This window comes from Vicugna pacos, chromosome 7, assembly GCF_048564905.1.
Source record: "Vicugna pacos chromosome 7, VicPac4, whole genome shotgun sequence".
Lineage (NCBI taxonomy): Eukaryota > Metazoa > Chordata > Mammalia > Artiodactyla > Camelidae > Vicugna > Vicugna pacos.
This window is the reverse complement of record NC_132993.1, coordinates 40,262,544-40,290,474: the sequence shown is the minus strand read 5'-3', so window position 1 is coordinate 40,290,474 and position 27,931 is coordinate 40,262,544. Positions and strand designations below refer to the sequence as shown.

At 46.6% G+C, this 27,931-nt stretch overlaps 1 protein-coding gene across 4 annotated transcripts in view; it reads left to right on the top strand.

Annotated features, from left to right (window-relative positions):
* The window catches only part of ADCYAP1R1 (ADCYAP receptor type I), a 55,992-nt gene extending 49,544 nt beyond the window's left edge, over positions 1–6,448 (top strand). For all 4 annotated transcript variants that reach the window (XM_072964722.1, XM_072964721.1, XM_072964720.1 and 1 more), the window contains 2 exons: positions 45–86; positions 1,591–6,448. In XM_072964722.1, the coding sequence (XP_072820823.1) occupies positions 45–86; positions 1,591–1,779 (231 nt within the window). In that variant the 3' untranslated portion in view covers positions 1,780–6,448. The remainder of the gene's footprint in view (positions 1–44; positions 87–1,590) is intronic.
* Positions 6,449–27,931: the final 21,483 nt, after the last annotated feature.

Below are 27,931 nucleotides of genomic sequence, written 5' to 3'. Positions count from 1 at the left end.
TTCCTTGCTAGCATTCTCAGGTTTTGTTTGTTCTCTCTCCCTAGGGCTTTGTGGTGGCTGTTCTGTACTGTTTTCTGAATGGAGAGGTAAGATCCTGGCCTCCGTAATGGTGGAGGTGTGGCTTACTGGGAAACAGATAGAGGCATGGCCTGCTGGCCACTCAGGTCTATCTTCCAGACCAGGGCTCTGCCAGACTCCCAGCACCTACAGAAGGAGGACGGCAGCCGTGCTGGGGTCTCCTGACAGCTTCCCCCTGTGCCAGAATCTGTCCCCCTTTGCCTGCTGTGCAGCTGAGGCCATTAGCGTGGGGCTCCACCCGTAAAGGCATCAACTGCTGAGCGCAGTCCCTCCTGGGGCGGGGGGGTTTCTCCGTAAGACACACCTTAGTAAAGACGAATTGAAAATGAGGAAGGACAGGGCACAGGAAATGGCACCTCCAGTTCCTGAGGCTGTGATGGGCGGGGATGCTGAGTGGGGAGCTGCCCGAAGTTCAGCACCGCCCCCAGCAGGCCAGCCTGCCTGCCCAAGCCCATCCCTTGCAGAATGCGGACTGTGGAGATTTGGAGAGACCCTGGGGAGAGGCGTGGAACCTTCTAGTAATGCTCCATTTCTGGAGCTGTGGTCTTGGGGTCTCCTGCGCTAGCCTTTTAAGGTGGTGCTTTTGAACAGAGCACAGAACAGAGGTGCTGAGATGGGAGCAAGGGCTGGATGGGTGGATGGCTTAGAACTCACTGCACCAAATGCTAGGGTGGTGGCTGCCTGACCCTGTGGTTCCTCCCCTTTTTGCATCTGAGAAATAGAAGATTGGCTCAGACAACCTACACAAGGGTCAGATGAGGATAGATAAGAAGAGGCAGACAGCCCTGCAGGCAGCGGCTGGGAGAGCTGAGAGGGAGTACAAGGAGCTTATTAGGACCTGTGGTGGGAAGGGTTGCCGGCACTGCACAAAGGTGCTGGACGAGGGGCTGGGCGCGTGGACACTGAAACTGGGCACGCCCCGCACGTACTGCTGTGGGCAACGGGGGGGTGTGTTCACCCAGAAGAGTGCTTTATTTAGTGATTCTCACCCTTAACAGCATATTGGAATCCCCAGGAAGCTTTAAAACACATGGGTGCGTCACCCCCGAGGTTTGGATGTAATGGTTCTGGGGTACAGTCTGGGCATCTGGGGGTTAAAGCTCTCCAGGTGATTGTCTTCTGCAGCCACTCTTGTGGGCAGCAAGGGCCAGGCTTCTGGCCGTGACCTATGTGCCCTAAGGGCCTGCTTCATAAAGGTTCCCTGAAACACCGCCTGAGCTAGTCTCTGCCTGTGGGACACTGAGAGCCAGGAGCGGAGGCCCGTGGGCCACGAGATGCCAATAGAGGCCTTGCTCAGACAGTGACTTGGGACGGGGCCACAATCAGCTCCTCAGGGGCCTGCCTTTCCCTCGGGTGACCTCCAGGGCTGCAAGAGGCAATTTCGGGAGAGCCCAGGAGAGGGGGTGTGGGAGGTGGCAGTGCCCACCTGGAAAAAGCCCCAGGGCACGCAGGCAGGTGGGTGAGGCGTGAGAGGGCGTCCATCCAGCAGTGACGCCCACGTCCCTCCCGCAGGTGCAGGCGGAGATCAAGCGGAAGTGGCGGAGCTGGAAGGTGAACCGCTACTTCACCATGGACTTCAAGCACCGGCACCCATCTCTGGCCAGCAGCGGGGTGAACGGGGGCACCCAGCTCTCCATCCTGAGCAAGAGCAGCTCCCAGATCCGTATGTCTGGCCTCCCGGCAGACAACCTGGCCACCTGAGCCCCCTGCCCCCTCCTCTGCTCCGCGCACAGGCCGGGGCTGCGGGCGGGCGCTGGCCCACGCATGTTGGGCCTCTTCTCTCCCTCCGGGCAGGCCCTGGACTGGAATTGGGACCCCCGAGGGGGGAGAAGGATGCAGGGCACAGATGGGTATCTCCCCTCCCCGTTTTGGCACTGGCGCCATCACCATGGGCCCCTGGGCCCTGACCCCAGACATGTAAATACTCCTTAATTTTGGAAAAGTTGTCCCATCCCTACCCCTTCACCCAGTGTCCCTGCTCACCTCAAGCAGATCCTCAGCGCCATCGTGCCCCATGTCCACCAGCCTCAGTGATCCCTTGACCCTGGGTGGGAGGCCTTGTGAGCTGAGGCTGATGACCTTGCTTTGGGGGATTTGGGGTGGGGCCTGCCTGACAGCACCCCCTTGCAGTGTCTGACTCTCAGTGTGGACTCCTTGAGCTGGCTCTCCCCTCTGGGGCCCTTTGCAGGGCTGGCCTGGTCCCTTAGGCCATCAGAGGTCCAGCTTGGATAGCCAGAGAGGTTTGCAGTGGAGGCCAGACCCATGCTCGCCAACATGTTGGTGTCCAGTTGCCCAGCTCCTGGGTATCGGGGCAGTGGGACAGCTCCAGGGCTCTTCCAATCAGAGACCTCAGATTGGGTCTGGGGCTAAGGTCAGAGAAAGCTCCGGTGCTTTTCATGTGGCCCAAGAAAAATTGCCGAGAGCCAGAAATGTGGATGTGATTGGAATGGAGATGGAAAGAGTTTGGAGGGACCCATGGAAGAAGACCTGCACCATTTCCATTATGTTACCCCTGACTCCACGTGGGCGGGGTTCATCTGGTAGCCTCCCTTCTGCCCCTCTGGCCCCGAGGCATCAGCTACAGAAGGTTGAGAGATGGACGCCTCAGAGATACTGCTCCCCAACCACACCTACCACATAGAGCCCCGGAGCCCTCCCCCTTCCCATTTCCCCTGAAGTCAAAGCCATGACTTGGATGAACCAGCCGCCTTCCTGTGATATCAGTGACTCCTGAAGCACCTTACACCTCCATGTGCCCAAGTCCAGGGCCCAGGGCTCCCCTTCACCCCCTGTTCCCATGGACGATGAGGAGCCCTGGCCCCCAACTCCTTGGGCTCAACTACTGAGAACTCTCTGAGACCTCTGCAAAAATGTCCTCTGTGTGCTCGACATTGAGTCAGCATGGATGCCGGGATGTCCTAGGATTTGGGAGGGGAAGCCACACCTGCCATGCTTGTTAGCAGAAACTGCTGATGGGGGAGTGGCTGCACCCCGACTCCTGTCCTGGCTACCCAGCCACAAGTTGCTCGCCCATAGCCTAAGAATTTGAAATGGGACAGAACCAGGTTCAGGGAAGGTGGAGGAAAGTGCTTGCGGGCCGCGGCCTGCGTGTGGGGCCTGCCTCATTCAGTGTCAGCGTGTGGTGTTCCTGTCCATGTATATTTGTGGGCTTGTTTTGTGGTCATGTTCTGGAACACGTGGAGAGTTTGGGGGCAGGAAGAATGTTGCTTTGCTTGGTTTTATAAAAAGGAAGAGGCCCCGGGGACGTGGGGACCTGTTCTTGAAGAGGCCTTCGAAGTGATGGGAGGAGGGCTCAGTGCTCGGTTTAGAGACCAGCCCCATGTCCCAGTGAGGCGCTTGGACCCCCGGGCTCAGCTGAGCCACAGGGAGAACAGGGCCTGCTTGCCCTTCCCCGGGCACGCTGGCCACGGGGCGTGTGGTGGCCCTTCTGTCCTGCGCCTGCCTCTGCTCCCCTCCCCTCCGGCTGGGAGCCATATGTGTTACCTGACGGGGTGTCTGCTGAACTTTGGACACTGGTGGGGGGCCTGAGCTGCTTGGAAGGAGCCACGGGCTGGGATTTAGAGACAGAATCTGCCCCAGTGGAGCTTGGACTGCTGAGACTGGTCATAGCGCTCTGTAGTCTGGGCCTCGGCTTCCCCATTTGTGATGCTTCTCGAGCTCTGTGCTTTGGGAGTTCTCCAGTTCAAAGCCAAGGCAGGTAAAAGGGCACGCATCATCATTACATGTGTCATCTAAGGTTCGGCAGTGCCTTTGTTTGTTTTTGTGTGGAGAAGGAGGCAGCGCTATGCATGTTCCCTTTCTCAGAAGTAGAACATCTGTCTCTCCCATGTGGACGCTACAGTGGAAGCTGGAGGGAAGGATCAGTCCAGGGACAGTTGGACAGGTGCCTTGGGCACGATGTGCAGACCCAGCCATGTCCCGGCCGGAGCAGGGTGGGCAGCAGCCACCCCCAGAGCCTAGGAGTGGTCCCCTGAGGATGGACCTTAATTTTCATCCTTGCCCCCACCAGCAGGTCTGCTTCACCATGGAAGGAGAGGCTTTGATTTTATAGCCGTGTCATCACAAAATAGCAAAAAACAAAACCCACCCTGAACCCCCACACCATGCTGACACCTGAGCCCCGGGCCTGCGTCCTCGTAGAGGTTCCAGGTTCCTGTGGATTTGCTTTTCTCTCTGAACGAGCTGTTACCAGCCTTGTGAGCAGACACTCCCAATGTATTTTGAATGTTCCAGGAGGTTAGGCAGCTGTCCTTCAGGATCAAAGGCAGTGAGGGGATAGCATGGGATCTGGGTGAAGCCCTTCCCTCTCTGACCCTTTGTTTTCAAATCTATAGAATGGGCAATAAGACTAAATTGTTTGTATAGCCCATCGTATCTCTGGAATTCTCATCTGAACACCAGCCATCCACTGGGAATGGGCCCCAGGCAAGGACTGCGCTGTTTGCCCCGACCAGGAACGGGTAAGAAATCACATTGAGCGAGGAGGGGTTGAGGGCCTGAGGAATGGTGAGGCTGGAGAGGAGCAGAATTCTCAGACTCCATGTCTCTGAAAGGGGCTTGTCTTTGTTCCATGCAATCCTAAAGGATAAGACTCACCCAGGGGAGGCTGAGTTTCCCTTGGGGTGAAGAAATCTCTCATCCTCCGTCATGACATGGAACACGCAGTGTCAAGAGAGAGACTCCAGCCCCTGGGAAAATGGAACTCCAAGTCAGGGGTGCAGAGGCCTCCAGGAAGCCTGTGAGGGCTGGGAGTGTGGGAGTCGGGGTGCTCAGGGGTTCTCTGGTGGTCCCCAGCCTGTCTGAGGCCAGGCGACATTCTCTGTCTCAGTGGGCAGCTCCGTGACCGTCCTTGGCACATCCAGTGGCCTGCAGTGATTCTTTCTCTGACCCTACCCCTCCCTGAACTGGCTTCTCTGGGGATTACAGCCAGGGACCTGGAGCCCAGCCCAAGGCTTGAAATACCCCAAAGTCCATCATCACCCACCAAGGGCATGACTCACCTCCTCCATCTGACCCTCCCCCTTCCCAGAAGGAAAGCTAGAAGAGCCTTTCTTTGTCATTCAGTGAGTGCCCTTGATCCCCTCAAGGCTACTGCACAGTGAAAGCAGCGAATGCTTTGTCATCATAAACTCCTCTTGGCCGCAGTGGCCGTGGACGCCTGCTGGAGGAGCCCTGAGCGGGGAGCGGGAGGCCTGGCCGTCTCCCAGCTTGGCCACTGACATGCTGTTTGGCTTGGACCCCTTCTTCATCGATCTTTGGGGAGACTCACGGAGTACGAGAGCCGGGAGGACGCTTGGAGAGCTGCAGGTCAGACCTCCCCGCTGGGCTAATGGGGAAGCGCTCACAGGAGGGCTTAGCGCAGTGGCTGTGCCATGTCGGAATCCAGTATCTTTACAAACCTGAAGGAGGAGGTGGGCCGATGAGCGTCCAGTCCCGTACATGAACCAGAACAAGACCCCAACTAACACTTCCGAACAGAAAACCTTCAGCTTTGTGCAGAAGAGGGGCTCTGGCTACGGAAGTTGTCAGGACTGCAGGCTGCAGGAGGAACAGTGGCGTCGGTGTGATGTGGGAGAACCGCGTTCTCACCTGGGCTTCACCACCTGCTCTGTGCTCACGGCTGAACCTCTCCAGGCCTCCGCTTCCGAGTCTGAGAAATGGGAGGACATGGTTTAAGGCCTGCCCACAGGCCAGGGGTGAGGGTGAGGTGAGATGCTCTTGTATGGGAAAGAACTTTGGAAACGATATAGATATGAGCTGATTCCTGGGGTGAGGACCCTGGAAAGGGGTCTGTCAACTGCTGTCAACTGCTTTGAGCCCTCTTGGGTTAACCTTTGCCCCATTTGTAAAACCACCAGCACTGAGGGGGAAGGGGAAGGCCAGTGGGCTCTGATGGACGCAGAATTCCAGGTTTATTCCCATCAGTTGACTGACTGTTCTTGGGTTAGAATGGGGCGGCTTCCTTGTGGGCGATGTCAGTGTTTCCACGCTACCCCCATGGGAACCCTGCAAGGATCTGGGACACCCTCAAGTGGGCTGTGCACCCGTCGTTCTTTCCCTGAACTTGACGTCCTGGGGTGTGTCTGCTTGGCCATGTGCATCTTGTCTCCCGTCTGTCTTCTGTAGCTTTGCCCCTGTGAGGGCTGGAGTGGGAAGGCCCCTGGCATCCCAGATGTGGCTCCAGGCTCGCTGTGGGAGCCGGGCCCGCCTGGGCTTCATCTCCTACGATAAAGAAAAGCCCCACAGAGCTCCTGCTGCTGCTGTGGCCGTCAGCACTGTGCTTGTTCCCTCGTCCAGGATTTTAAAGGTGTGAAACTGCTGTAGATGACTCAATAAATGTCTTGCCGTTTTCCCTGGTGGCTGTAACTTGGCAGGAGTGGAGGGCAGGGAGGAGAGGCGGTGGATGGGGAGAAAATCTGATCCCCCAGAGTAATCCAGTCTACAAGGCTCTGTGGCCCTTTAGAGTTCAATGGAGAAGTATGAGAATGGGCCTGAGTGAGCTTGGAATGGACTTGGAAGAGCAAAGTCCTGGCCTCAAAAGGACCCTCAAGGATCATGCAGCCTCAGTGGAATCAAGGTCACTTGGGTGTTTTGGGTTCCTAGAAGTGGCAGCAGCTCACCTCACAGTACTTGATTATTTTATGAGCGTGGCCATCAGATACCCCCAAAGCCTGCCTGCGGTGAACATTTCATTCCACAGGTAATGACAGGCTGCCAGCATCCCATCCCCCGATGCTTCTGGATACTCAGAGCCATCAGCCCCCGCCAGACCAGATAACCGATTCCAGGTAACACCCATTTCCTTGAGGGTCTATTGATTTTACAACTTCCAATGCCCATTTTTAGATTATTCAGAATTTTTTGTTACTAGCAACAGAAGATCATTTGGACTGATAAATCAGAAAAGGAGTTTAGGAAAAAAGATGTTGGGCAGCTCACGGAATTCTCTTGAGGCTGGAGAAACCAGAAAAGGTGTCTCAAGCCGTATCATGCCATGGAACTGAAGACAAAGCTGTTGACTGGGGCAGTGTCTCTTCTGTACCAGAGACTCCACCTCAAAATTACCATTTTTGAAAGCAGAGAGCTTTGCTGTCATTGTCTCCAGCAGTCTGACTCCACGTGCAGCCTCTTTCCTCTAGTTGCTCACCTCTGAATCAGTCTCACGTGAGTCTGTCAAATTGGTTGTATTCTAGCTGCCGTGAGGCTGGAAATTTGGCCTTCCTGGGTTTTACCTTTGGGAGGTCAGGTTCATGTGTCTGGAGAATTTCTAGAATTAACAGCAGTATTAAAAACTACTGAAAGAATAATGCCTGCCCCCGCACGCCTGAGGGCCACCACGATTGCAGGGCCAGCTCTGTCCGGGATCCAGGGGGCGCCACTCTGATGAATCCCAGCCCAGCTGCACGTGAGCCCTACAGCCAGACACACCAGGCGCTGAAAGCTCCCGCATATCTCGTGGGGTTGTTCCCCAGCTGGGAGACTGCCTGCTTCTGCTTCCTGAGATCACCCCGGCTCTTTCCTCTCCAGGCCCATCTCTGCTTTCAGTCTGCAGGGGAATTATCAGGCTATGTCACATGACTTATTTAGCCGGTATCTTGAGGTCTTTCCGAAATGGAACCTACTCTCAAAGGGTGAACATTAATCTTGGGTGTCAGACTATGCTCACACAGACGACTTCCCTGTGCTTAGAAAAATAATCTCATTGATGTGACCATGATAAATTGAGGTTTCATACATTTCATTCTGAGAGGTCACACTCACGAAGCAAAGATAAAGAACCAAAAGTAAATGGAGAGGCTTGAATTCCATTTTAGACTTGGATTTCCTGGCATCTAACGACTTAGTCCTTATGAACACTAATTAAATCCTGTGTCCTCTATCCATTCCTCCAAACTCACCAATGATTCCAGCCCTCTTTTCTCTCAAGCCTCACAAAAGAATGCCTTCAACCTTTTCTGATGAGGCTCTTGGGTCCTGGTAGTGTGAGCAATTCCTCTTGGGTACCCATTGGTCCTCAAGCTTTAGGATGCATCAGAATCACTTGAGGGGTTGTAAAAGTACAGATTGCTGGCCCACCCCCAGAATTTCTGATCTAAGTCTGAGGGAGGGCATGATCATTTGGCTCTAAACAGTTCCCAGGTGCTGCTACTGGGGATCTGCAGACAACATTTTAGGAGCCGTTGCTCTAGACATTCTAGCTGAGGACACCAGCCGGGCATCACAACTCCTTTTTGTGAACCTTGGGGTTTGACAATGATTAACTAACAGCCCGGAGTAGGGGGGCGGCGAGGACAAGCAGGAGCATCAGCAGCATGAGCTTGGATTGGTGCTTCTTCCCAGACCACTGTCTAAGGACAGGAAGCAGGAATGTCCAAGAGGAAGTCATCCCATAAACATACAGTCCATTTATTTTCAATCAAAGTAAGTATAAGACCATCTCTGAATCACCTAGGATCGAGTTCAGTGAGCTATAAGAGGGAAATCCCAATAAAAGGTGACTTACATAAGACGTTAATTTTTCTCACATTAAAGGAGGCCAGAGGCAGGCACTCCAGAACTGGTATGGAGGCTTTACAGTCTCTGTAAGGATTCATGCTTCTCCCTTTCAGCTCCTCCATCCTCAGCATGTGACTTTCAGTCTCAAAGTCACCTCACCGTCCCAGATGGCTCTTGGAGGTCTGGATGTCACCGGATGTAGGAGGATGTGAGAGAAGGCAGAAGATCCCTTCTCCTAGTTTATTTTCTTTTAAGAAGAAGCCTCACATCCACCTATATCTCACTGGGCAACAGTTAATCACATGCCACATTTCAAGGCTGGGGATGTCATGTACCCCTGAGGAAAGCTGGAAGAGAGAATGAATACAGGCTGGCAGATACTAGTTTGTCCCATAGTCTCAAACTCCCTGCATTGTTAGGGGCTTGGGTGGTGGTCACTGAGCTTGTCCACACTTGTGAAAAACCAGTCTGAGCGATCCTGTTGATGTCCCACTGCATGACATTGGGAACAAACTGGGGGGTGCAGTCTCCAACCTGGACCAAAGACTGACTCTAGAGGGTCCCCAATCAGAATTGAGGGAACCGTTTATGCTCACCCACAGGAACCTCCTCTGGTGTGAAGTGTGAGGTGTGAAGTGTGAGGTGTGAGGTGTGAGGGCATGTTTGCATCACTACTGGTGTCTTCCATCATTTTTGCTCCCTCATGACTGCATTTCCCCGAGTGGATTCTGCTCCTGCGTGACTCTTACATTATTTAATCTTTTTCATTTGGGGCATCATCAGAATGGTGATATAATCATGTAGTTCACCTTTTTTTTTTTTTTTTTTCTCCTCTGATCTTTAAATTTCTGTCCATTGTCCTTAAGTGAACCCAACTTGGGTGCCTCTGAGCCTCCCAACTACCTTAGACTGCCCCCTGGTGGATGCCCATCACAGGCATTCTTCTGGTCTGAACAGAGATACAGCTTCCCCCCTCCATTCTGGATGCAAGATTATGAATTTGACACGTAAAACTCAGTCACCAAGAGCTCTTCTAACTTTTAGGATGTGGTCTTGTAAATGCTCACATGGAGATAGTTTTTCTTGTCCTCTGAAATAGCTGTTTTCTAAATTTCTATAAAGGATGGGCTTAGGGGCATCAATCTGGTGAGTGTCACAGATAAGGGCCCTGATCTCAGGAGCTTAGATTGCAAGTAAAGAAGGAAAGAAATGAGGTGATTTCAGATGGAGGAAAATGTTATGAGAGAAATAAAGCAGTTGATCAGCAGAGAGTACTGGGGTTGAGGTGGGCTACTGTAGACGCGACAGCCAGGGAAGGCCTATCTAAGATGCTTAATGCTCATGTAAGCACCTGAACAGCCTGCCCCTCCTGGCCTCATCAGCCCGTCTCCTGTGGATCCCTGCAGACACCTACAGGAAGAGCATCCCCTGTAGAGGGACCAGTAGGAGTAAATGCACCGAGGTTTGAAATAAAGCACATGTTCCAGGATGGGCACACTGCTTTCCCAGGGCTGCCATAACAAATTGCCATGGACTATGTGGCTTCAAACAACAGAACTGAATTCTCGCACAGTTCTGGGGGCCAGAAGCCTGAAATTAAGGTGCCAGCAGGACAATGCTCTCTGAAGGCTCTAAAGAGAATCTGCTCCATGCTTTTCTCTTAGCTTCTAGTGTGGCTGGCAATTCCTGGCACTCCTTGGCTTGTAGCTGCATCAGCCCAGTCTTTTCCTCAGTCACACGTGGCTTTCTCCCTATGTGTTTCTCTGTCTTCTACTCTTCTTATTAGAATACAGCTCATACTGGATTTGGGATCCTCCCTTATCCAATATGACTTCATATTAACTAATTGCATCTTCAAAACCCCTATTTCCAAATAAGGTCACATTACAGGTACCTGGAGTTAGGACCTCAATGTGTCTTTGGTGGGAGTGGAGGTGGGGTGTGGTAGGGACACAATTCAATGCACAGCAAAGGGAAAGAAAGACTGAAGTTTCACTGGCTGAGCTGGCACACTGCTTTGAATTAGGTAATTTGGAAAAGATGGGGGTCGATGATGGATATGTGGGGCAAATTACCTAAGTCAGGGAACTCAAAAGACAGGGGCACCAGAAGAGCATCAGCTCAAGAAAAACATTGAGCTCCAAGCCATGCCGAGTCTAGATCAAGGGCAGAAAGGAGACATCTGGGATTGTCAGCCCTCTACTCCTTAGACACTCTCTCCATGAGCAGAAGCATCCATTCCTATGCATTAACCATGATCTCAGTGGATAATCCCAGCTCTTCATCTCTGGGAACAATCTATTGGCACAGGCAGGGACCTGTGCAGTAAGTACCATGGAGAGAGCCAAGGGAACTTGGCTCCAGCACCACAGACAGTTCCAAGACACTGTATCTACTTGAGAGCTGAATCTTTGTGTGGCCAATTTATTCCACTTGAACAAAGGCAGATCTTGGTTTTATGGGACCTGAAACATATAATTTTGAGGGGACCTCCTTTATTAAAAATGCACAAATTTAAATTCAAAATTAAGTGTAAAAATTAATTTTTAAATGAGGAAAGTTGACAACTATCATAAATATTTTAAATATCCAGAAAAATAATGTAATATTTATATTATTTGTGATATTTTTTACCTATAGTTGTGTATTCTTTGATCATCTCTTTATTGGACAACACTTTTTACATAATTTTCTAGACATATAATTGAAATATAATTCAATCACTTGATTAGTCAAATATGTGTTTTATTTTTGATAGTTTGGACTCGGCACCAGTGAGAACAGCATCCTCCCCTTAAAATTTTACATATCTGATGATTGGAAGATTTTTTTCACAGAGTTTCTGGCTCCATACATGTCAAAATGTGTTCCTCCACTGTTACTCATGGTGCCAGACACTGGAGAATATTTCCATGTATGATGTGCTCTCTGGCCGTCTACCTCAATATGTAATACCAAGTGGAATACAGAGGTGTTCCTGATAGATAGTAATAATCTAACTTTTTTTTCTGATAAATGTTAGGTTGATTTATAAGAGCTACTTCGGGCAGTTAACACAGTTTGTTTACAATGAGGAGCTATCTAACTCTGAACATACCATACATGGCAATCAGAAACTGTCATGGTAAAAGAGAACCACAGCCCACCTGCTGCAGCCAACATGAAACCGGCCAGAAACAGCAGGGGAAAGGGAGGGAGGAAGGTGGGGTTTGTTGGTATTATAAAAGAAGGAAGAAGCCACACGACATTACTTCATCGTAATCCAGATTGAATGTGTCTCTAAGTTAACATCCCCTGAGCTGGATCCCCAGATGCTCACAGTCAGTTCAACACATGTGAGGTGGGGTTCAGGCTTCAGTCCCTTGTAAGTTGTGTCTTGACTATTAGCGTCATCTGATACAGCTGGGGAGGGCTTTGGGACGTAAACATTTCCATGAGAATTTGCTCTTGAGCCTGAGCAAAAAGAATAAGAAACGGGGAAAGAAAAAAAAATTAGAAGCAGAAAAAGTATAGCAAGGACTTCTTCACTTTCTTCTGAAAAGCTTTCCAAGAGCCCAAAGCTAGTTAAATGCCTGTCTGACGCTTTCTTATACAATTCTGTACTGAAGCCGCACTGAATTCTGAGCACTTACACAAGAAACATTGACGGCCCATCCATTTAGTTCTACGTGCTTTAGGTGTCTGGGACTAAAACTATGAGTTAAGGCTAAGAATTCTCTTTCCTTATAGAGAATACATTCTAATCAAGAAAGCAGAAAATGTGCAGGCAAACGAATATATCCCTAAACTGTTACTGCTTTATGCTGTTTAGGACAGAATCCAGTGGCCGGCTGGGAAGAGGAGGGGTCTGTTAGGAGGCGCCCCTCGCCCCAGGCTCCACAGGGGTGGGAAACAGTGCTTGTGGGAACCACAGTGGCCTTTCCCCAATTACAGCCCAGGACTCACCCCAGCCTCCCAGGGGTTCGGGACCTAGAAGTCACCCAACGGTGGCAGGACAGACAGCTGGCTCGAAAGGGGATTGGTCACTTTGCAGTCCTTATTGACCCAGGTATTAGGGGCAGGCCCCAGCCCCTTCAGGAATCACGGGCCTCTCTCACCAAAATCCAGGCCCCGTCCCAGCCTGACCCCTGGTTCCAGAGCTGAGTCCAGACCCAGACAGCGCAAGGTGGGAAGAAGAGGCAGCTGGCTTGGGGAGGGGGTTGAGTTGGGAGTCCTCCCTCTCTCCAGGATGGGTGGGGTCAGGATTATTATTGGTAGAAACCGTGGAGAGTTCTCTCATGAGAACCAAGTCCACATCCCTGCCTCTTGGAGGAAGGTGGGGGTACTGCCAGGTGTGAGAGCCAGGCCCTGGAAACAGTGGGGATGGTGGTGGAAAGGGACCCATCCTTTTTCAGTCCTTATTTGTATTCAGGAGGGAACTTTGCTGGAAAGCAGTCCTTCCACTGGAGAGAAAGAGATGCAGGGGAAGAGAAGAGCTGAAGATGGAATGGGTTCTATCTTTAGGCAAGTTTAAGGAAACACTGCCTTCATATGGTGCAATCAAAAGATCAAAATGTCAGACCCAGCCCTGGCCCCCAGAATGTCCGCTCCTCAGCTCTGACTGGACCCCCAGGACCGGATGGAGCCCTGTCCATGAATGGAACCACACACTGAGTTCCCAGGAGAGGTGCAGTCCCAGGCTGCACTGAGCCTCCCCGAGCCCCCACGCCTGAGGTTGGGCCCTGGCCCGTGGGCAGGCATCGTGGAAGCTTAGGGAGGGCAGAAGACAGGCCTGGGTCGTGGCCCTACCTCCTCATTCATTTGCATCACCAGCAGAGAAATACTGAAACCACGTCCTGAAACAACCAGTCATTTAACCTGAAGCAGGTGAAGCAGCAGCAAATATAAAAAACCTGGGAAAGGGAGGTCAATTCTTCCCCTGGCCCAAAATGTCTATGGGCAAATTCTCCCATCTGGATTTGTCGAGGCAAAAAAAAAAAAAAAAAAAAAAAAAATCAGTGCGAGTGTCTGCACTGCCCTCTGCCGGTCACTTGGTTATCTACACCGGCATCCCTCCTGGAAATCATAGCGGCACTCCCTGGTGAACAGTTTTCTGCCAACCAGGCTTGTTTCCACACAATGACTCATAAATGAGATAATGAGGGGCAAGAGCAAGTTAAAATATTTACTCTCATTAACATCAGGTAGAAAAGCTTATATCTTTAATCACTGTGGGAAGAAAGTGGCCTAGAGAGGGTTTTGCAGTGGGGTTTAATTCTCCACATTTCCTATTGATGAAGCATACACTTACATTTTTTTTCCCCAATCATAGAGGAAATTTATTTCTGAAGGTCACAGAAATATAAGAAACGTATATTTGGTGTCTTTTAGAAAGTGCACATGTGTCTGAGAATTTTCACACTTAGTTGTCAACATGAGTGTTTGTGTTTATCCGTTCATTCCCTCCTCAGATTTTCATCTCAGTTGTTTGCCGTGTCCTCCCTCCCGTGCTCTAGGGGACACAGAGGTGAAAGAGCCAAGGATCCTGGTCTCTCCTTTGCTAAAGGAAGGCAAACAGGGAGATGTGCCCAGATGCCGTCGGTGCCGGCCCACGGCTCCCTCGCCAGTCCAGCTGCTGCAGGTGTGGGCTGCTAGTGGGCACACCTGCCCTTCTCCAGGCGCTTGCTGAGGGATGCCGACCAGGTAACGCCACCCTTCCCTCCACACTTCCCACCTGGCGTTGCCTGTGGCCAGAGACCGACTAATGTGGGGGTCCCACAGCCCAGCCCCTGGCTTCTGGGTGGGACAACCTCTGTGGTGCAGTGTACACTCCAGAGCTCCCTGCAGGGTCAGGAGGAGGCCGATTCCGTGAAATGCTATCTTTGCCTCGCGCCTTCCTCTTTCCCTCCCTGCTTTCCTCACTCCTCTACAGTTTTTCCCAAGGGCAGCCCCTTCGCAAATTATTTGCTCAAGAAACTACATTTCAGGCTCAACTTCTAGGGAATCCAGGCACAAACATGTGCTTTCCAAGAGGCCCAGGAAAGATGATGTCTAGTTTCAGGGTCAGGGGAAAAGTGCCTTGAAGATTAGTTTAGATCTGAGCACATTAGAGACAGACACTCATTCCACAAACGCATATTGACAAGTGCCTTCTCTGATCCGGGCGCTCTTCCAGGCCTCGGGGACACAGCAGCAAATGTGACAGCCTTGTTATCACTGGCACTTACAGGCTGGTGGGAAGGGAAAGAAACAAGAAAACAAAGAATGGCTGATCAGAGGAATTCAGATAAGTTCTATAGTGAAGATAAAACATGGTAACTAGTTAATGTCACCAGATTTCTTTGCCACAATTCTACAAACACTTCCCTGTGCGGAGAAGTGATTCGGTCCAGCCTTTCTCCCAGAGGTCCAGTGATTCTGAAGTGGTTCAGACTTTAGTCAGTGTCCACTCCCCCTGAACTCCTGCACTGGATGTTTATTTTAAACAATGGCATTGACCACCAGATGTCTTTCAGACACTTCCAACGCCTGTATTTGGGATCTTGGAACATTCTTTAGGCTTTCCACATTTAAACCATTGCAGAATTGTATTGAGTTTCTTGATTCAGAGGAGACAGGCCCCTGTAGAGGACCAGGAATGCCATAAACAGGTAGGTGGCAAGTCCTGGCCATTGCTGGCAGTGAATACCTGTGGCTGCCGGCTAGAGGGTTCTGGGGACAAGGAGAAGTTGGCTTTCCTGGGGGTTCAGACACGACCTGTCCGGCATAGCTATCTGTCCTATCCTCAATGCCAACATTCCAAAACCACACTGTCCTTTGATCCAATATGCCTTCCCAAGGCCTGTAGACATAGGAGCTACCACTTCCTCTTTCTGGCCTGTGAACTCTCCCAGGCAGAGTGTTTTATTCATCTTCCTGTGCCCCAGCAGCACACAACAAATCCTGTCTCACAAGAATAAGCGATTCCAGGCCCCTTTTCCCTCCCTACTTGCCAGCCTTACTCTTCATGGTCCCCCACGCCCAGGCTGTAGTCCTCTCTCCATTTGTCAAGCCTCATGCCCTTTCCAGCCCCTGTGCCTTTGCTCAGCCTGCTCTCCTGCTCAGTGGCTGCCTGGGTAATTGAAAGAAAGCCCTGCGCTTTGGGGATAGCCAAGCCTGCCCTGGAATCCCAAAGCGTGTGGCTTAAGGCAAATGGCTTCCATGTAGAAATCTTGCAGACAGTGTCCAGCTCCTGCACGTAGTAGGCACCTTACATAGTTCATGCTCCAGCTCTCTCGTCTCCCACCCAGTCTGCGTTTGAAATGTCCTGTTTTCGTAACCAAACAGCATCCACCTTCCATGTCTCCCCTCCCCCACAAAGGCTCCCAGGATCGCTGGGATGCAGGCTGACCTTAGAACCTGGTATTTCTCTCCAGTCTGTGTGGGGTAAGATCTTCCTAGTGCGGCCGTAAAGGATCCTGATTTGACTCTCCTTTTACATAGCACTTCAGGTCATCATGCAGGCTTTTCTGAATATTCTGGTCCTTCTCTTTCTGGGAACAGAGTTGGATAGCCTTCACCCAAGGTCCTTGAAGTCAGTACAGGCATGTGACATACACTGGCCAAGTTGCTGCAGCAGAAGGGAGCCGGGGCGCTTTGCCGCTGAAGCAGTGAGGAGCCCTGTGAGATTTGCCACGTCCTTATGCCCTCTGCTGGAGCAAAGCACAGTGTGGGCTCGCAATTTCGGCCAGAAATAAACTTGGGCTGTTTTAAGTCACAGAGATCACCCAGAGCTGTTCATTTCTGTGACAGAATGTAGCTCATTATGATGGATGCACCCATTTTAATTTCCTACAATGAAATTCATAGTATTTGTGTGTGTGTGTATGTGTATTAGTGTGTCTATATGTGTAGACATATATATGTATACATATATACATGTGTACATATACACTTAATATATTTACTTAATTTAAAAAGTGTTAATGATGGTCTGACTGCAATAGAAAGGAAAAAGAAAGGGGCGTTAAACTGTAATGACATATATTCAGTAAGAAATGCTCTCAGCTGACACTGGCAGACATAAAGAGGGCGGTGCTTGTCCCTGAACCTCTCAGCACGAGGAACTGAGCAGCTGCAAATGCAGACTCAGGGCCATGCCGGTGACTCAGACACCACTCGCAGTGCTGTTGCCACTGACATGATTCTCTAAACAGAGGAAGAAATCTCAGTGAAGTTTTTGATAAGAGTGTTATCCTCCCTTGATTGGCAAAGCAGTTGCCTTCCTGGGAAAATGCAACGTGTTTTGAAACTATGCCCCAAATACTTTGTGTTTAATTATGAAGAGGAGTATTCCTGGTCCAGGTTTAAATGTCACTACAGTTGGCCCACGTTTTAAGTAATAACTTAGATGGTTTTGCCTACATAAGCAAAGGCAAAAGGTGTGTGAGGGTGTGGGAAAGTTGTGCAGGATGATGTGGGACAACTCCTTACAATGTGCACTTGCCTTGATTATTGCAAGGCGTCTACAGTTCTTGGCCTCTGCCCAGTAAATGCCTGTTGCACCCCAACTCTAATTGCTGTGATGATCAAAACATTCCCTGGCCCTGAATTTCCAAAGTGGCCCCTAAAGGCTGGCTTTTCCCTCCTCGAGAAGCACCGACATGTTTCTGAAGAAGGTTGTGGCTCCAAACTTCTTCTGAATCCCTAACACCACCCGGCACTGATTGGGTTACAAGTAGCATTCTTTTTGACACAACATTGTAAGTTGATTATACGTCAATAAAAAATAAAAATAAAAAAATAAAATTAAGTAAAAGAGAAAAGTAGCTTTCTTTAAAAAAATCTGTTGAGCTGATTTTTTAAGGCTGATTCTGCTAAGCTGATTTTTTTTCTTTTTAGCACAGGCTGGATGATTGCCCCCAGGGTCTGACCCTCCCGGGCTCTATGTCTGATAGTGGCACCAGGATCTGTGATTATAGGGCAGCACAGTGGTGCCTCGAGGGCTGGATAGGCAGGTGCCTTCCAGGCCAACACCCTCCAGTGCCATGGACATTTCCATTAACTTTTCCTCCTTTAGTTGTTAGAGCTCTTTACATCAGTGCTTTCTCCAACTGCCATGACAATTTCTGGGATTTCCACCCCATCTCAGTGCCTTCCCATTGTTCCCAGTTTCAGATGGCCAGACTTGGTTCAGGAGACGGCAGTCCTTGGGCTGGGCTGGCTCAGCTGAGAACAGCTGTCTGTGGGGAACAGGAGCACGTTGCAGGCAGTGCATGCTCTTAGCTGCTTCTGGAAAGGATGGGGCTCCCAGATTCTTGTGGCCTCTGTACCCTCCTCTGCCCCCAACCCATCACTCACCATACTCCGCTGACCTCAAGCTTCACCCTGGAGGGGTGTCCCTCATGCCTTGTTTTCCACCGCTGCACCTGAGAGCAAGAGTCAGGACTCCCCTCCTCCAGGTGCTGCTAGGCTGCCGCTGCTCACTTCCTGACGGCATTGTTTTGGGAACCAGGGGGTGCTCTTGGGGATAGGTATTCCCTGATCTCCATTGGCTAGTTTTGGGATTCTCTAAAAGGCTGATTAACAATTTGATTCTTGAAAACCTTGTTCTGCTCTCTAACTTCAGAAATCAGCTTGCCCTGTGGCCTTTACATCGGCATCCTGACCTGGTTCCTGTCTCTTAGCAGCAGGCTTTTGCTCGGTCCTGGGTTTCAGCTGGGTGGCTACTTTCTCTACCTCTGCTTCTGATGGTTAAACCCGAGTCTGGTGAGTGGAGGATAGAACTCGTCTGTTCCCTGCCTTCAGACACCATTTCCGGCTGGCACTCCATGGTGACAACAGGCATTATCTCCGGCAGAGAGCAGGGAGTGTGTAGGGACTGGGGAAATCATCTCCCCTCGTTTCATTGATTCCTCTCTGGCCCACATCTCATTTCCTGCCGTGTTTTCACTTTGTGACTCCGTTCACGCAGGCTTTAGTACACCACGGAGATTTAGTTTCTGCAGTTCTTTTAAGACATTTGATTCTCTAATTCTTAAATTTCTAGAACTTCTTCTTTTTTAATTAAAATTAAACAGTTTAATTTTTTATTAAGGTAACATTGGTTTATAACATATAAGTTCCATGGCACAACATTATAATTTGACTTCTGAATACAGGAGAGTATGGTCACCACCAAAATTCGAGTTTCCATCCATCACCTTAAAGTTGATCCCCGTCACCCACATTACACCCCCCGCCACTCCCCCACCGGTAACCACCCATCTGTTTTCTGTATCTCTGTGTTTGTTTTTATTTTGTTTCTTAGGTTATTTATTTATTTTTAAAATATTCCACATATGAGTTAAATTCTACCATTTTTGTTCTAGACCTTCTTAGCAAGACTGAATTCTAGTCTATTCTCATTTCACACAGGCCAGCTTGAATCAAACCATGCGGCTTTCACAGAGAAACTTACTAGAATAAAAAGAAATAAGAGAGGCTAAATTATAGTATCTAGGGATATACACTTGTGTAATAAAACTTCGAAGAAACCAAGGAAATGATCACTGTAAAGGCCAGGATAATCATTCATTTTGGGATCCGGGACAGGACTGACCGTGACACCACATGGGTGGGCTTCTGAAATGGTTTAGGAAAGCTTCATCGATCTGGGCACTGGCTACCAGGTATTTAGTTGATCATAATTTATTAAAGCTCTACTTTTTGTGGGGTATAGTTTCCATATTTATCTTACAATAAAAGTTAAATAAAACAATCCAGTTAAAATGCAGAGATTGCCAGGCTGGATTAAAAAACATGATCCAACTGTATTCTGCCTATAGGAGACATAGTTTAGATTCTAAGAAATAAGCAGATTGAAAGTAAAAGAATGAAAAAAGATATGTCATGCAAACAGCCACCACAAGAATCCTGGAGTGGCTATACTGATGTTAGACAAAATAGACCGAAGGATGGACATTTCATAATTATAAAAGAGTCAATCAGAGAAATATAATAATGATAAATATATGCACATCTAATAACAGAACAGCAAAGTACATGAAACAAAATGGATAGAACGTGGGGAGAAATAGACAATTCAACAATAATATTTGGAGACTACAATACCCCACTTAATTTTTTAAATTAAATTTTTTTTTGTTTTTTATTCTTTAATTGAGGTATAGCTGATGTACAATATTATATAATATTATATGTTACAGGTGTACAATATAATGGTTCACAATTTTTGAAGGTTATGCTCTATTTACAGGTGTTACAAAAAATTGACAATATTCCCTGAGTTGAACAATATATCATTGTAATTCGTTTTATACATAATAGTTTGTACCCCTTAATCCCTTACTTCTATATTTCACCCCTGCTGCTCTCTCCCCACTGGTAACCACTAGTTCTCTATATCTGTGAGTCTGTTTCTTTTTTGTTATATTCGCTAGTTTGCTATATATTTTAGATTTCATATATAAGTAATAGGATACAGTATTTGTCTTTCTGTGTCTGACAAATTTTACTTTGCACAATACCCTCCAAGTTCATCCCTGTTGTTGCAAATGGCAACACTTCATTATTTTGTATGGCTGAGTAATATTTCATTTTATATATATATATATATATATATATATATATATATATACCACATCTTCTTTATCCAGTCATCTGTTGATGGACACTTAGGCTGCTTCCACATCTTGGCAACTGTAAATAATACTGCTATGAACATTGGGGTGTATGTATTTTTTCAAGTGTTAGTTTTATTTTTAAGTCATTCTAATAGATGTGTAGTGATAGCCATGGTAGTTTTATTCTGTATCACTCCTAATGAGTTATCCTGATGAACAGTTTTTTACGTGTTTATTTGCTACTCAATGTCTTTCTGCGGGGAGCCGATCGTGACGGAGGGCTGCCGAGCACAAAACTTGGGCGTAAAACCCCAAAGTGCAGGGCGCCAGGCTCTGAGATTGAGGCTGCCGAGCACAAAGGTTGGGCCTAAACTCCCACAGTGCGGGGCGCCCGGCTCAAAGGTCAATTGAGTAAGAACAATCTCTGTCCCGCCACCTCTTTTACTAAAGAATGCACCAGGTGCGCTAATGCCTGAGGAAACATCTTTGAGCTATTAAGTTACAAAAGACCTTCGGAGGGAGAGATACAATTGGCACATAAATCAGTGATCCTTTTAGAGAACAATCACCTGAGTTGAATGTATCACCTGAGTTGAATGTATACGAGTCACGAGGTTAGGCTTTATTGCCTACGTGCAGGAATGTATGAGCTAATGGGTTAAAATCATATAAAAGAACCACCTGAAATAAACTCGTCGTCCACTCTTGACCTAGCGTCTTGCGGGCTAGAGTGAGACCCTCTCAGCCCCACCTTTTAGTCTTGTCTTGCTGTCTCTTTGTTACGTCTTTCCTTTTCTCAGTCCTGCAGCACAGGTTTCTGGACCTGATCGATTGTCGGCTGGCTCCGACATCTTTCCTTTGATTAAATGTCTGTTTACATCCTTTCATCTAAAAACTGGGTCTTCTTATTATTGAGTTGTGAGAGTTTAAAAAAATACGCATTTTTTCGTACAAGTCCTTCATCAGAGAAGTGATTTACAAATATTTTTTCCTAGTCTGCGGCTTGTCCTTATTTCCTTAATAATATCTTTAGAAGAACAATCATTTAAAATTTTCATAAAGTCCAATTAATTAATTTAAAAATTTATTTTGCTAATTTTGTTCTCAGAGGCATTTTTATGTGGTAGGAAATAGATTTTGAGGAATTTTGAGCAGGGGAGCAGTATCTTTGAAAGAGACATTAAGATGAAAATTGGTCTGGTTGTAAACAATGATATAAATGAAAATGGAAATAATTCTAAGGTAAGGAAAATCAATTATTACAATAAATTAGGTACAAAATAGATAACAACTTATGTAAGTGTGGGAACAATAGGAATTGTAGTTTATTAAAATTTCATCTCTCTGCTTCACTAGAATGTACTGAAGATCACACAAGGTTACTGGCAGCCAGGGTTGGATGACTGCAGAGGGAAAGGGGCAAGTGTGAGAAGACCCAGCCTCCTTCATCTCATCTGGCCCAGCCCTCAGATGTCCTCCCTTTTTCCTTTGGCATTGGGGTTTCCTATTCAGTCAGGAAATATAAATTTTCCAAAATGTCATTTAGCCATCATGTCATTTAGCTATCACTGGACAGGAAATTACCCCCAAAGAGTTTTCACACAATCACCATTTGTTCAGCCCATGATTCTGACGACTGGCAATTTGGGTTGGAATCAGCTGGGTGGTTCCTCTGGTTTCGCTGGGTCCTCCCCTGCATCTGTGAGTGGCTTTGCTCATCTTGGCCGGGCCCTCCCACATGTGCCGTGCCTTGCAGGGTGGCTGTCTCTGCTCTGTGTGTTCTTGCAAGCTCCACCAGCTGCCCGGAGTTGTTTGCTTGGCAGCTGGTAGGGTTCCAGGGGATGGAGCTGAGGCACGCAAGGCCTCGTGAGGCTCAGGCTCAGAATTGGCAAGTGTCTTCCACTGCATTTTGGGGGGGACAAAACAAGTCAAAGCCAGCCCAGACTCAAAGAACAAATCTAGGGAGGGGAATAATTGTGGTCATTTTGGCAAACAGTCTATTTTAGTGTCTATCTCATGACCTGACATAAGGTCATGTTAGTGACATTCCTTGAGGTGAGAAGCATCTCAGAGATCCTTTTTCTGGGAGTGGATGGTGAGAGGATTATTTTACTTCTAAGACAAACTTTCATTACGTTCATTATTGCAGGATCTGGGGCCCTTAAAAATGAACCAGAATTATGGTCTAAAGTGGAAATCCCAACTCTTGTTACTTGCCTCCCACAAGGATGAGAAACAGCCGCATTATTAAGTGCTGTACTTTGCTGCAAATATTAACTAACAACAATTGACCCTCTCTGGGATTTTCCATTTAGTTATTTACTGGAAGCTGTTCCCGTAATTTTCAACAATGCTGTTATCTATGAGATTATCTTTCTTTTAGCTGTGCTGGGTTTTCAGTTGTATTAATATAGCTTAATATCTCTTCCTGTTGCTTCTCTAATTAAAAAGTTGTTGGATATCCAAACAAGAAATACTATATCCAGGCACTAGTAATAAAGACTAATAATCAGGAGGAAAACATCCGAAAGGCACAACAGCAACCACACATGAGAAATCTTCTAATTGGGCAAGGAAAAGGGACCAGGGGAGGATTACAGGGCAACGAGGTGGCTCTGAGACTCCAGCCTCCGTGGAGAGGGGCTGAAGCAGATGGAAGGCCGCCAATGGGCAGCCTGGATGTAGTCCAGTTACCCTGTTCAAGCTGGGTGTATGAATCTTGGATCCCAGAAGAACAGCTCACGTCTGCCTTTCCAATCATGACCCGCCTCCTTTCCTGACTCCCTAACTCCCCTGTTTTTTCCCCTCTGGCTGCCTTTGCCTGCTTTGGTCCGCACAGCTGGTATCAGTCCCACTAGTTATAAGAATCAGCCACTAGATGGCACCAGCTGTTCAGATTAAAATGCTTTACTGCACCAGCTCGGTGGGTCTTTCCTTAGTGAGTGAAGGTAGGGTCTGAAAGTAGCTTCCTTGCTATGCTACTGTCATTCTCATTCTCCTACTTTCTCTCCACCTCCTCACCTCATCCCAACTCCATTTAAAAATTAGGTTTCTTTCAGCAGCTATTTTTTGCGTGAGTTTGAAGGCAGAGGAGTGTGTGTGTGTGTGTGTGTGTGTGTGTGTGTGTGTGTGACAGAATGGTGTGGTGGGGAGGAGGAGGGCATTCGTGGGTTCCACACAATTTTGGATGGCCCCTTTAAGGGCACAGATTTAACTCTGGCAAGAAAGAAGCTACAGCAAGGGCCCCTGTTCTCATATCTTGAGCCCTTGCCTCTTTTGAGCATCCCCACTGGGCTGTTCCACAGGCACCTCAAACTATTATGTTAAAACCCTAATTCGGTATTTCCTTCTTTCTCTCCTCTCCCAGCCTAATCTTCTCTTTCTAGTTCCTCCTGGTCTGTATCGTACCCTCTCAACACAATCATTTCAGGAACATCAAAGCCATCCTATTTTCTTACCCAGCTCTCACCCTCCTATGCAGCCTGCTGCCAATCAACGCTGCTCCACTTCGTGTCTGCCTCCTCGGTCCTCCGATTGCTCTCCATTCGCACTGAGTGATGCTGCTGTTTGTCTGATCACCTGTGTGTTTGCAGATAGCAGTGGGTTTGACACTGGGGACGTAGCAGTGACATCTAACCCAACATCTTAAGGACGGGTTGAAGTTAGCCAGGCAAGTAAGGGTAAAAGCATTCTCAAAGATAAATGAGAAAATAAAAAATTATGGACTGATCTTTATTTTGAATATTGATGGGAAAAGTAGTAAACAGGATTCAGTATTAGATCTCTTCCTAGTTAACTGATTTTCTTTCTCTCTCAATAGACTGATAGATAAAGACCTCTCTCTATATACCTATGTACATTATATATGTATGTGTGTATATATATATATATATATTGCTGTCAGATACATCTTTTGAGTTTTTAATTTCAGTTTTGCCACTAAAATTCTATTTTTTCTATTGTACTATTTACAGTTCTCTAATGAAATCTACCATCTTGTCACCTAGTTTCTTGAACAACAATAATCACTTATTTTAAAGGCAGTGTCTGATAAAACCAATTTTGAATCACCTGTGACTCTGGGTCTATTGCCTGTTTTCTTTCCTCATGACTTAAACCATCTGGTTTTATTTTCTGATGTAGCTACAAGTTTTAACTAAATCCCTATATTGAATATGAAAACATTCTAGATGCTCTGGATGGTGCTGTCTATGCCTAGAGAGGGTTTATTTTGCCCCTTGTAGGCAGTTAGGGTAGGATACAATTATTTTAATCCAATTAGATATTAAATTAACTTGAATCTGGGCTTCAGTCTTTGTAAAAGGATAGTCTATTTCTGGTTCATCTCTATTCCTACAGTATAGGTCTTTTAGGGCTTTCAACAGAAATCCCAGAATGTTTTCTAGGACCCCTCCACCCCTCATTTTCCCTCAGTCTTATGAAAGTGGAGAAAATCCTTGCCCAGGCTCTGTGACTCTTAGCCACTACTTGTGGGTCATTAAATTCCTTGATCAGAAAAGCAGTATGAAATTAATGCCAAGCTCACCTCATTGAAAATTTTTCTCTCCAGGATCTTTTTCTTCTTTTAATTTTTTTTTAGTGAGGGAAGGTAATTAGGTTCTATTTATTTGTTTTCTTAGAGGAGGTACTGGGGATTGAACCTAGGACCTTGTGCTTGCTAAACATGCACTCTACCGTTTGAACTATACCTTTCCCTCCTTGCCAAGATCTTGTTTCCTCAAGTCCTCACTGTTTTGTAGCTCTCCAAGAACTTCAAATACATATTTAAAAAAAATTTCCAAATATTTCTAGTTGCCTTTAGTGGGAAAGTTGGTTTGAAACCAGCAACTCTGTCATTATCAGAAGCATACTTCTTTGATTACTAATGTTTGAAGTGTACATAATTTTCCTGGATGAGCTTTTTATAAGAGATTTCTGTAGAAGAATAGGAAGGACTCTGTATCAAGGTAAAATTTTTCTTATGATCCAGGATTTGGTGTATAAATTCATTTCACTTTTTTTTCCCCTATGAACTGGATAGATAGCTGTGGGATTTTTCTCTTTACCCACTGCCACAAAAAATGTTTATAGTTTCTGTGTTTGTATTTCCTGCTCTTCTTTTTACTCTACAAAGACTTACGAGATGAAGGGAAAAATTCTAACTTTATAATGCTAGTTTCAAATCAGACGTCTGAGCTCATTTTAATTTTAAATGAATCACTCTGGCTTTTGTCTAGAACATGATTTCCAATAGCAAAAGATTGGAATAAACCTAAATGCACGTGAATACAAAATGGTTAAATAAATTATGATGAATTCATATAATAAAACATGATGGCCATTAAAAATAATTAGGTAACTTTCTATGTAATGACATGGAACTATTCCAGAGGAATTGAGTGAGAATATCAAAGTGTGAAACAATGTGTATGATATTATTGCTATAATATGTGTGAAAAAAAAATCTATATGTATTTCTTATAAATGCATGAACTGTCTAGAATATATACAAACTCTAGTAAAAGTTACTACTTTCCACAAAAGTTATTGCTAGGGAATGGGGCAAGGTCATTGAGGGACAGTTTCAAGGTGGACATTAAGTTTTCAATGCATGTCCTTCTGTATATTTTAGATGTTGTACTGTGGGCGTGTGTTACCTATTCAAAAATGTAAGTGAAGTATTTTTTAAAAAGAAAACATGCATTTTACTATACTTTCGTGAAGGAAGTTTTATTTGTGGGCATTACTGAACTACATATTTCTTTTCATGATTTTCCCGTTATCATATGTATTTTATATGATTATAATCAGATAATTTGTTATTTTAAGATAACTTTTTCACATTTTTATAGTCTTCAAAATTGCTTCTAAATTTTGCATGCTGTTTTGTTCAGCGCGTGTACCATGATTTACTTATCCTTTCTCCAGTGTTGGCCATTTATATATTTATATATTTCCTTATTATGCATAACATGGTAATGAGTGTCTTTGTGAATGTATATTCATTTGGTCTCTATAATTAGCTCTAATGCTTTATGGTTGTTTGGTAAGGCTGAATGAAATAAAATAAGCACTACATGGAATAGAAAAAAAGGTCAGAAATGATTATAGCTGACCCTCTGAGATACCCAGGGTAAGCAGGGCGATGTTCATTCATTCTAACATTGTCTATAAGGGTAAAACAGAGTCTTTAAATATACATACAGTGAAAACTGAACTCATAGGAAATAATGCACTTAAAGAATCATTAATTATTACCTAATTACTTGCACCACTGTGGCATGGACAGAAAAGTGTTCTGCGATGATGAAGTTGTCAATTACAGTTGATAATTAAGGGGCCAGGTGCATGTTTAACTTAACAAGATAAATATCTGCCCAGATGTTGTTTGTCTGCTGCTTCATTACCAGGTAGGTTAGAAGATTTTCATAAACTAGAAAGACTATTAAATTCATAACCTTGCTACATCAAGAAATCTTTAACGAATCTGTTACTATAGCCAATATTCATTTAAGTAGGCTGTTCATCAGGCTTCCTGGAGAGCTGAAGAAGTTATCTGCATATAATGCCATGTTTGCAGGTTCTCAGTGAAATGGCTATTTGGATATAAAACAGGGCTAAAATATGACAGTCTTGGAAACTAGAGAAGATGCTTTCCCATGCCAAAAACATGAAGGGATCTTTTATCTTTAAATCTTTCTCTAAAGGAACTTCTCAAAAGGAAAAGAAATAATAAAAGAAGGAAACAAAATATCAGAATTAAAAGGAATACTGTGAGCAAAATTATGGATAAATACAATTGGCTTTTCTGCTTCTTTTGAGTTTTCTAAAATTTGTTTACTGATTAAAGTAACTATCCTAACACACACACACACAAAATCTTTATGCAAGATTTAAAATGGCAGATTGAAAAAAGACAACAAAGAATCAGTCCCTGTTTGGACCATTCCAAGATTGCTGGAGGTAAGAGATGAAATTCTGGCAGAGTAATAGTAAGACATCCTAAGGTGACGCGGAGAGGCTGGGAAGAAAGGACTGCCTGCAAGAAACATGGAAGTCAGGTCATGTCACTCCCTAAGTTCGTTTGCTTGGGCTATCGTAACAAAATACCACAGACTGGGTGGCTCAAACAACAGAAATTCACTTTCTCTGCGTTCTGGAGGCTGAAAGTCTGAGATTAAGGTACCAGCAGGGCAGACTTCTCCTGCAGTCTCCCGTGGGCTTGCAGGTGGCTGCCTCTGCCTGTGTCCTCACCTGGCCTTTCCACTATGTGTGTGCCTCTCAGGTGTCTCTTCCTCTTCTTTTAAGGGCACTGGTCATACTGGATTTGGATCCCACTCTTATGATCTCATTCAATAATAATTACTGCTTTAAAGGGCCCTGTCTCCAAATACAGTCACATTTAGTGCTTCAACATATGAATCTGGGGAGAACACAATTCAGTTTCTAACACTCCTCTCTTTGAAACTCTCCGAAGACCTTAAAATGGTCTAAAAGGCCCGTAAATCTGCTTCAGTGCTGCCTCTCCAACGTTTCCTCCTAACACTCTTGCCCTCTGTATATTCCACTCCAGCCACACTGATTTTCTTCCTGTATCCCTGACACCAAGCTTACTCCCACGCCAAGGCCTTTGCAATGGCTAGTCTCTGTCCCTGGGATGCTTTGCCTTTAGAGAGCCACACAGCTAACTCCCTCACTTCTGCGAGGTCTCTGTTCAAAGAGCTCCTTGCCAAAGTCATTTTTTCTGACCATCA